The sequence below is a fragment of the Convolutriloba macropyga genome, chromosome 4, assembly GCF_964194025.1.
Source record: "Convolutriloba macropyga chromosome 4, txConMacr16.3, whole genome shotgun sequence".
Classification (NCBI taxonomy): Eukaryota; Metazoa; Xenacoelomorpha; order Acoela; family Convolutidae; genus Convolutriloba; species Convolutriloba macropyga.
Window position 1 is genome coordinate 3,473,860 of NC_134471.1, and position 10,429 is coordinate 3,484,288.

General features: G+C 39.7%; 1 protein-coding gene across 2 annotated transcripts in view; it reads left to right on the forward strand.

The window, feature by feature from the left end:
• Positions 1-10,082, forward strand: part of LOC142337417 (uncharacterized) — a 44,924-nt gene extending 34,842 nt beyond the window's left edge. For both annotated transcript variants that reach the window (XM_075386620.1, XM_075386619.1), the window contains exon 2: positions 2,087-10,082. In XM_075386620.1, the coding sequence (XP_075242735.1) occupies positions 2,170-9,723 (7,554 nt within the window). In that variant the 5' untranslated portion in view covers positions 2,087-2,169 and the 3' untranslated portion in view covers positions 9,724-10,082. The remainder of the gene's footprint in view (positions 1-2,086) is intronic.
• Positions 10,083-10,429: the final 347 nt, after the last annotated feature.

The window sequence follows — 10,429 nt, forward strand, 5'->3', positions numbered from 1 at the left end:
TGCGTTTTTGCTCAAACACTTGTTATATTTTTTTGAAAACAGTGGAGAAAACTTGAACGGATTATCTACATCTAAAACGGATTATCTGTATCTTTATTTGCTGCAATTTTTAACTACTGCTTATGTCCTTTTTTAAAAGTTTGTATTGGCTCAAACTAAATTGATTGTTTTACGACATTTTCTTATCCTGTAATAGTCGTAAAAAGATCTTAGCAGTAAAAGTAACTTAGTTTTTTCTAACCATGAAGTGTTAGTAAGATTGTTTTATGCTTTCTATAACACATAGGTGTTTACTTTTTGTTAATAATAACCTCATTGGTGTCTACACATCACATTTATTGCCTAAGAAGGCAAGAGGAACGAAACTACTTTCTGCAGAACGTCTTACGGAAACAAATTTATGTGGGTGTATTGATGGTACTCTTATCCAGTTATCTGTAATTTTTAAGCTAAACAAAAAACTGTCCGCAATTTTTGGAATGTAAAATCCTGCAAGACTCTTGAGAGATTTTTCATTCCACCAGGAGGACGTCTATGAGTCACTAAACTTGTCTTAAAGTCAAACTGAATTTTGAATCGTTTTCCGGATGTTCTTTTAATTATTTTGTCAAGACTCAATTTTTGCAAATTTCCTGCAAAAATCTTGCAAGTTTTCAATCATCTGGCAAGGTTCTTGCTGGATTTGAATCCGCCCACCACTAGTGTCAACATCATTGTCAGATACTCGAGCGCTTGTGAAAAATAAAAATTCCGGGTTAATTTAATCTTGACTTATTTGAGCTAGTTTCAAACATTTTCCGAAGAATAGTTTTTGTTAGTGATCCGCTGCAATCAAAATAATTCGATGAATCTCAGGCACATTTTCCGACAGCGACACAAGTTGTTTCTCTCCTACAGTTAGTTTTCTTTTTTTTGTAATGATTTACAAGATTAGGCAGTCAGAGCTGAGCTCATACAAGGAAGAGAAGCGAGATATTTTCGCCAATTTATATGGAGAAATTTTAACTTAACTCAACTTTCTCCGACTTAAGAAGACGCTGAAATAAGTCAGCGACGTATTGCAAAAACATAACATTCACCAACGCACAGGACAATGAGGGACGAGGTCACAGCCGTCCGAGATAACCGGACTCAGAACCTAGTAAGACCCGCTCGTAGATATTTTCGCTGTTCCTGGTATATGAGTTCAAAAGATTACCCAGATACATTCAGGCGCACAAAACTACTGAAATGACCCCAGCGATTTTTTGATGAGATGATCAATATCTTGTGCTTGCGCTTTGATTCATGAAGTTGTCATTAGCTTTGAGCTATCTAAAGTTATTTCCTCATTAATTTTGAACTTTTATATGTTTTGGACACAGAATCAAAATAGAATCAATTCCGACGGAAGTGAGCAATATTTGGTAGCATCTTGAATCCAACTCTAAATCATGGCACTATGATTAGATTTTTGTCGTAATTTTTCACAGATGTTGGGTTTAGCTTTATACGGGCGTTTTTGATCCGTTTTTATGTTACAAAATCAAATCACTATCCTTAATGCGGCCTGCGAAGGTCCAGAGGACTTTAGGTTATGAGACCAGTAAATAGTCTTTGAGCTTAGCTGCGAACGTTTTTTTTAGAAATTGTGAAAGCAAGGACGCACATTTTAAGGGGGAGTGTTAAACGGTTGACAGAGAACTACCTGATGTAAATTAATCATAAGCTAATAGTTAGGCGTATCTTGAAAGGAATTTCCACCCACTTTGCCATAGAGATGAAGCCTCGAGAAACAAGAAAAACGAGATGAGAGGTTATATGAGATGCCCAAGTTTGAGAGCTTAAAACCAGTTGGTGCAAATTGTTAGCGCACTCGGCTTGCAAATAAGAGGTGCTGTTTTGATTCCAATACTGGTCCTTTTTCACATGGGTTCCTGCTAAGACCCCCAACTCATTTTGTGATAATCTGAGTGGTTCTAACAGTATGCACTCATTAATGAGGGGGGTTGGGGGGCGAACTGAACAGATTCAAATTTCTCTCATTAGAAATTGAAAAAAGTACACATACCAACATAACTATTTAAATGTTGAATTGTTTGTTTAGGATTTGGTCAAACCATTTGTCGGTGCTTTCAATCAGTCTCCAGTTGATTAAAACACGAAAGACAATTGTCCGTCAATCCATATATGGCATCAAGACTCATTGATGAAAAGTCAACGAACTGGAAGGAAGAATTTTTGTCTGTTCTGTCTTGGCACAATGTTGTGAAGGATTCCTATGAGCTGTTCCTTAAGTATTTCTATCGTTGGAATAGTTTACAGGAGATGGAACAGCAAGGTAAGAGAGTGATTGCCAATGTTGCCAACCCTGAAAAGCTCGAACAAGATCTGACAAAAATTTTCCAGAGATTCCTTGACTACCGAAATAGGTGGATGCACCAACTGGAAACCGCTGGGGTTGATCGCGGCAAAATTCGACTTTCTGGTATTTTAAAACGTTTTGGCCAAGGCCACGCTTCCGTAGTATCGTATTGCTTATCCGAAGACATAGAACAAGACCGAGAGCTTTCGGTCAATGATGTTGAAGTAATTAGAGGTGTAATGGCACGAAGCAACCCTCAGAGCGAAGTTTTGGGCGGTGATATTTCAAATAGTACACCTCAACAATCTCCAGAATATTTGACGTGCCAGGAAGCCGAGTTTTTGGAGCATGCCATCAACACGCTTGAAGCATCATTGTCAACTGTCAGTCCCAAAAGTCCTAAAACACACTTATCAGGACAAAAGTGGAAGGAGGCCAAAGAGCAAACAGAAAGCTCAGCTAGCCCAGACGAACTAGAAGAATCTGGAGGAAGACAAATGGATCGGACGCACAAACAGGACCCTGAATCAGCGTCAAAGGACTGTACGCCCGATACACATGGCCACTTGGGCACCATTGGCCTTGAAGAGTCCAGCGAAAATGAGACACAGGGAAGTAAACAAAGCTCATCCGCTCCTTGTGAAATTGAGCTTGAAAAGTATGAGCTTGATGTCACTTCATATCAAAAATGTGAATCAGATTTTGTGAGGAAGATCAACAATTCTGAAGAGATGACTGCTGAAAATGATATCGAAAAGCAATGTCGCATTGATCAAGAGCTCACTGTTGAGATCAGAGATGATGAAATTAAGTCAACTGTTGGTAACAACTTCCGAGACAACTTTTCAAAGGAAAGGTTACCAAGTATGGTAGAAGCTTGCGAAGAAACTGAAGGCCTCAGCTCGCAATCTGAGGGCCAACCGTTGAGACCGTACGACTGTTTCATGCATGAACTAATTGCAGTTTTTGACTCCAAAGTCAGCGTATATGATGAAGCTAGAGTTTGGTTGCTGGAAAATGTTCCCCAAATGACGAGTTTGGAAGAGTTGAAACATTGCATAGATTTAACTAAAAGGCAATGTGATGAGCTGGCGAAAGCATTGGACAATCCGTTTTCAAATTATCTGGAAGCAATAAGGTCTGAATTATCCGGAGAGCAGCCATCTGAAACTGTTCGAACTACAAGTCAAATGATATCCGATGGAAAATCTGATTTGGAGAAATGCTATCAAATGCAAGACTCGCAGAAGAAAGTGGGAAACGATAGCCCAAAGTGGGAAGACAAAGAAGAAAGCGACCTAATTATTGACTCAAATTTCCTAATCATACCGCTGATACAATTCTCAGCAGAAAAACAAGAAGAGTTCTCAGTTGATAAATTTTACCTGTGCGAGGAAGGCGTGGAAGAACTGTGCAATTTGGTATCCGGCGAAGGTTGTGGAGAAGCACACCTTTATTTCCGTTCTCCCACAAGAGGAGTCGTTATTGATTTTGAAAGTTTGGACTCTATCTCCGCTAACATAACTGGACTGTTTGGACCAAATTCATCAGTAGTTCAAACCATGGAACACATTTTAGGCTACCCAAGCTTGGAAATCATGAAGGAAAATTTAATTACTCGCAAAGAGGGTCTGTATCTCGTTAGGTTTCCCAGCGATCAGCGACATCAATTTATCATTTTCAACTCTCGAAACGATAAAGATTTTGAATCGGTGCAAATAGACTCAAAAGCAGTGCATTTTCTGAGGTACATGAGCCAGTTGACGAAAAATGTGGTCATGTGTTTGGACCAAAAAATACAAGATCGATTGCAACGTGGAACGCTCTCTGGTACCAGTGAAAAAATGAAGAGACGCTTTCGTCTCACCTTGTCGGACTCTGAAGCTGCCCTTGCAACAAATTTAACTGGCCAGGAGTTAGGGTACATAATTTTGCCCGAGTACGATGATTCCTGGAAATTGTTCTCATCTCAAAATGGATTACTTCTTGCGATGTTGAATGAGTTTGAAGCAACAAGTACCTTCAAAGAAACTAAAACAGGTACGGTAGCTCAGCTCAAATCGGATGTCGAAAATTTACCCATTGGTGACATGATGACTGTCTGTGAACTGTTTAAAGAAGAGTTTCTAAGACATTTTCACCCGACCACACTCCGAGCTATTCACGAGGATGTCACTGAACGGATTCAGCGAGATAGTTCTAAAATTGAAAAGGACTCACACCATATTATTTTAAACTCTCTCACACTCCATTTTATCCAATTGCAGCAACCCGAAGATTTTAAAATTCTTGCTCAATTTTTTTCCTCTTCACAATCCGAGAACAACAAAAATATATGGAACAAGCGCATTAAGTTTGGCAATGATAAAATAAAACTGGTTCTGAGCGATGAAGATATTTGTGAAATTCTTCAAAAACTGAATCGTCAACATGAAAATTTGCTTGCGATTGACAAATACCTCCACTGGCGTTTTTTAGAGGAGTTTCGATCGGTTAAAATGAGTTTCGAAATGATCAACAAAATGCCGTGGAAAGAGTTGCAGAAAAAGGCCGAAAACCTGAATACGCGTAATCCCATCAGCGTTGCCCAGCCTGTCAGGCTCATAGGTTCTAGCATCAAGTATGACAAACAGCATTATGGTGAAAAAATTGATTTTGAACAAGCGAGTAATGAAGTTGAACCATTCATCTACGTTTTATTCAATCATGTTCGGGAGATTATCAAACCTTTCCGCAGAAGTCAAAAGTTCATTGAATTTCATCAACATTATTGGATGACAAAAGTGACAAACTGGAAATGTGACATGAACAAAAATCAAGTGTCCGAAAGTTTTGAACGAATAATTACAAACGGACTCTTTGTGAAAAGCACACGAGAATTGTCTAATAGAATAGTTAAAATTACGCCAGCTCAGTTTTCAGATAACAGTGAGAAACTTTTTACCTGTCATTACGAGAAAACTGTCGCCCAAGGATCCAAAATGTGCGTCAAGGTAGCCCAATTGAGCGCCTCCAAAGAGGAACACAGTCGTTTAGCAAATTCTACCAGTCCCGCTCTCAGCCTGGATAATCTGCACATGGTAAATCTTAACTTTGATTTACATATCCAGATTTCAGATGAGTTGGTTGGTTTATTCCTTATTAACGCATCCATGTTTCTTGCAGTTGTCAACAGGGAGGGCTCGTCAATTTTCTCGGTATACAAGATGCCGGAAAAAAGACCTCTCTTTCAAATATCAACCGAAAAATGTGCACTGAATTTTTCATTCGACAATAGCACCAGAGTGCTGGCCATGACAACAGATACACAAATTGAGCCATGGAAAATTAACTTGTGGAGATTTTCAGAAGACTACAAGAGCAGACAAAAACTGATTCCTGTTGACTTGAAACGCCTGTTTCGTGTCGAGGGCAACTTTGTTTTCTGTTTACAGATAATGAGCAATTTTCTGTGGGTTTACCATAACAACGTGCTAAGAAAATTTGATTATGTCAAGCAAAAACTAATTTCCTCTGTTCAAATAAAAGAAAATATATTCAAATTATTATGCGTGCCTGAAGGAACTTCATTACTGGCAATAACCGACTGCAAGTTTGCTTTGCCCATACACACAGAATCTGCAGAAATTTCGGTTAACAAAATACCGCTTTCCGAACACTTCAGTTATCATTTGTTCTCGATTTGTAACCAGAAAGTTTTCCTGCAAGCTGATAGAAGTAATTTACGGTTTCATCAGATTGTCACCACAGCGACGCCCCACAAATCTACAAGTAGGCCCTCGATCGAAACATCCCAACAAGATGTCCGAAACGAAACTGAGAAAAGGCATCATTGGATAAATTACATCTTTTGGATGTACGCTAAGTTTCCATGTAAAGACATTCTATCTCTTCACCAGCCCAATTCTAATTTCTGGTTTTCCTCCTTTGCCATGGACTCAAATTTAACTGCACTGCAGAACGAAGTATCCTCTATTTGGAACAATCTAAATAAAACCAACAAACCTCTCGAAAAACTTAAACTACATAGTGACAGATTTGTGTCAGCATCGGATTGCAAACGAATTTTCACCAGAATAACTTTGGGAAAGTTTGTCAAAACATTGATCACATTTATACCAACGCAAATTGCTCGATGCCAGTCTAATAAACTCTTAATTCTTGATAAAGGACATCCCATATCGATGGAGTCAGTTAACGTCGCTTTCGACCTCGCTGAAAAAGTCAACATGGGCTTGTACGAAAGTATCTTCAACGCTTGGCGTGGTGACATTAAAGTCATTTCGTCTATGGGAAAGCAGAGCACGGGCAAAAGCTACACCTTAAATCACTTGACTGGTTCCTCTTTCAACATTGCGGGCACACGATGCACAGACGGGTGTTGGATGTCAGTAAAAGAAAGTGATGATTGTCTCTATGTTATTCTGGACTTCGAAGGACTCGGCAGCATTGAACGGACAGAGCAAGATGATGTGCTTCTGTCTCTATTCAACAGTGCTATTTCATCTATTACTGTCTTCAAAACGGAGAAACACTTTGACCGTGACATTGAGAGGATGTTCAACAAGTTTAACTTAGGGTCTGACCAATTGGAAAAAACAGACAAGATATTTCAAGGCATGTTTATGATTGCTATAAACGACGTGGCGGAGCAAGACGAAGAAAGTGTTTATCAGGAGTTCAGCATGAAGATTTGTTCAGCTGCTTTTAAGTCCAGGAACAATTTTGTCAAAAATCTGTATAACAACAAATCGGAAATCATGCTCTTCCCAAACTTTATGACCTCAGACTATTATCACCAAATAGAAACAATGCTCGAAATAATTCAAACGGAAATTGCACCAGTTTTCACGGGGTCCGATTTTTTACCCATGCTCAAACTATTGATGGCTAAACTGTCGATAAACGATTTTGCTTTGATTGATAAACAGCGGCTCCAGGAGCGAATCAGAAAATTAAAATCATTGTTGGACATGGCTATTATTCACGGACGCACTTCAGATCAAAATGGAAAGGAATATGAGTTGGCAGGCCCTACTAGTTCTCACACACACGTCCAAGTTGCTGCGGTGAAGATACTGCAACACGGTTTGTTTAACGTCCAACTCAATGACCAGGATCTGACATTGAAAGCAGAGTACTTTGACTTCTTTGCACTTCGATTTAAAAAGGAGGTGGGGTTGTCTTTGAATGAAACGTCCTTCAATATCTGGCGGGAATCTTTGCTCACGTTTGTTCAAGAATGTATAAACTTCCGTTTCCAGCGTGTTGCTCAATGGGCTACCTTAAATCTAAATGAGTGGGAAAAGAGCGGGAATGTGGAATACAACGACTTGGTTAACAATTTTTTGGAAATAGTGGAATCCAGAAGATTGCAATACTTGAATGAATTTCAGTTTTGCGAGGAGAAATGCTCGGTATGCTACCTGAAATGCACTCAAATTGGCAACCATCCCGGTTCTCATCTGTGCCCTACCGATCATAAATGTCCAGCACACTGCGAGTACTGCGACAAAGGAAATAACATGAATTGCCGAATGAAGTTTGGTCACGATGGAGACCATTTATGTGACTTGGATCACGTGTGTGGAAAGATCTGTCGGTTTAAGGAGCTCAATGGATGCTCGGAGACCTGCAGCAAAAGGGTGTTACATGTGGGTGGACATGAATGCTCGGAAAAGAATCACCCTTGTTCAGAATCCTGTAGTAATATTAACTGTGAAGGAAAGTGCGCGATTAATTGTGAGCTCCCACACTCAATTCACAAGTGCATTAGAGAGCAATGCATCGAAACGTGCTCAGTGGGAAACTGCACCAACAAATGCGCAGCGCGTGATCACTTTCATGGAACACAATTGTCGCAGGATTACCAAGTTGAGAATAAACTGAATCAAGTGTCGCAGTTTGTGCTGCCAAACGGGGAGAGAAAAAAGAGCCCAGAACATTTCTGTGGCAACGAACACCCTTGCCCCCACCAGTGCTCTATGGAAGGACATTGCCAAGTGTGGACTGAGAAGGATGAGAAAGTTGGAACAGAAACCTTCCGAGGGCTGTTTGATACGTTCGATTATGAAGTCGTGTTCAAAGACAATGGCAGTAAGTTAAATTGTCGACATAAATTGAAACCTTTTGAGAAGTCTCACTTGGAAGAACATGTGTGTATTAGTAATGAACACAGGTGCGCAGCTTTTTGTCCTACATGCGAGAAGATATGCGATAAAGTGGTTAATCATGATGGCCTGCACCATACTCGGCATGGCAACATGAGAAAGTGTTATTTTGTGGCCAACGAAGACGACATTCAAGTCGCAACTCATAAGTATAAGGTGGGCGAGCAAGCAGTGGCCGAAATGTGCCATGTATTCTGCAGCTCTTTGGGGAGAGGACATATACACGTTGTTGAGTGCGAGAATCCATCTATCTGCAAAGAAAACCCGAGAAAAGATGCTCAACGGCACCAGACTACAGTGTATAAACCAAACCCTCATGTGCCCAAGGATGAGATAACGCATAAAGGGTACTGGGAGCGGATTGGATTTTTGGACCCTTGTCCACTGGCTGATGTGGAAGAGTTTGACAAATGCCCTGCTATTTGCCCCTCAGATACTCATGAAGAATCAGAGGGAATGAATAGTGACCACGAAAAAGTATGTTGCCAACTTTCCCTCTGGCATGATCCAGCAACAAGACACACTGACGAAGCACACGAAAACTTTTTCACTAATGATGGTCATAAATTCCCCTGCAAGCATCCTGTGGGACGTTATCATTTTGTTCTCTGCTTGGACAACTCTACTACAATGCGAGGAAAACCTTGGGAAGACTTGAAGATCGCAGTTGAAGCATTCCTTGCGCAAAGAAAAGTTGCATGGAATTTAGATACAATATCTATCATTTTTTATAGTGCTGAGGCAACAATTATGACATTCAACGAGCCAATTTCTACCTTTACACCCAATTGGCCTCCCCGTCGGATATTTGGGACCAATTTTGCCGCTGCGTTGACAGTGGCTGATGATATCATTGGTCAGTATATTGGTGAAAACGTGACACCCGTGTTAATCTTTATGACCGATGGTCATGATGGTACTGGAGAGGAAGAAATGCAGAGCCTTGCAAGAAAATACAGTCAATCCCTTGGACTGATTGTGTACACTATAGGATTTGGAGACCGCTGTCTATCAAACAGAATGAAAAAACTTGCAAAACTTGGACGTGGTGAATACATTAATGCAATTAATGACCTGGCACTCAAAAATGCTTTCATTGACATCTCTGCAAAACATCCGCCCATGATTGGCGTTTATGTCCACATAGACGAAAAACAAAACATTGATGGAAAACAAAACCAAACGTTGACATTGACGGAAAACACATAGACTGTTTATCATCTAAAAAGACCCACTGTTGCTTATATATAATGAAGGGCAATTTCTTTAAACAACTAATTTACTAATATAAGGTCTGATGTAAAATTTACGCTTTTACTAATGAAAGGCCAAGTTGTTCAAATAACTAATTTAATATTGTTTTAATTTTAGACAATGCTGTATTTTTAACTGTACAAAGCCTCTTTACTTTTCTTTTAGGGTTTTTCTCTGACTTCGGTCACATTGAAGTATAATTAGTGTCCAGATAAATAAAAACTGTTTGTCATTTAGTAAGTTTGTAGTAAGTTGAGTGGGAGCGGACATGTCACCAATGAAGAGAAGTTGTTAATAAATTTTTACTGCCATAACATTACGTTTTTTACTGAACAAATGTTCAAGGCAAACATTTTACAGTGTCGTTTTTCTAAGCTTTCCACTCCGTTTCAATCTCGTTTACGAGCTGGACGTTAACACAGTTTAAGGTTAAAGATTCTGGTCCAAAAATTGTCTGCCTCAAACGCACTCTCAGGCCTAAACCAATTTTCTCTCAGGCCTATACGAAAGTTGAGTTCCTGCTGACTTTTTCAATGAACAACTCTTGCCAAGACATTTTTACTATCCCTTTTCTAATTGCACTTTTTATTCTCTCCAATAATAATTAATCCGTTATGAGACCAGCCTATTATAGCAGGCTTAAAATAGGGCAGGACCTGAA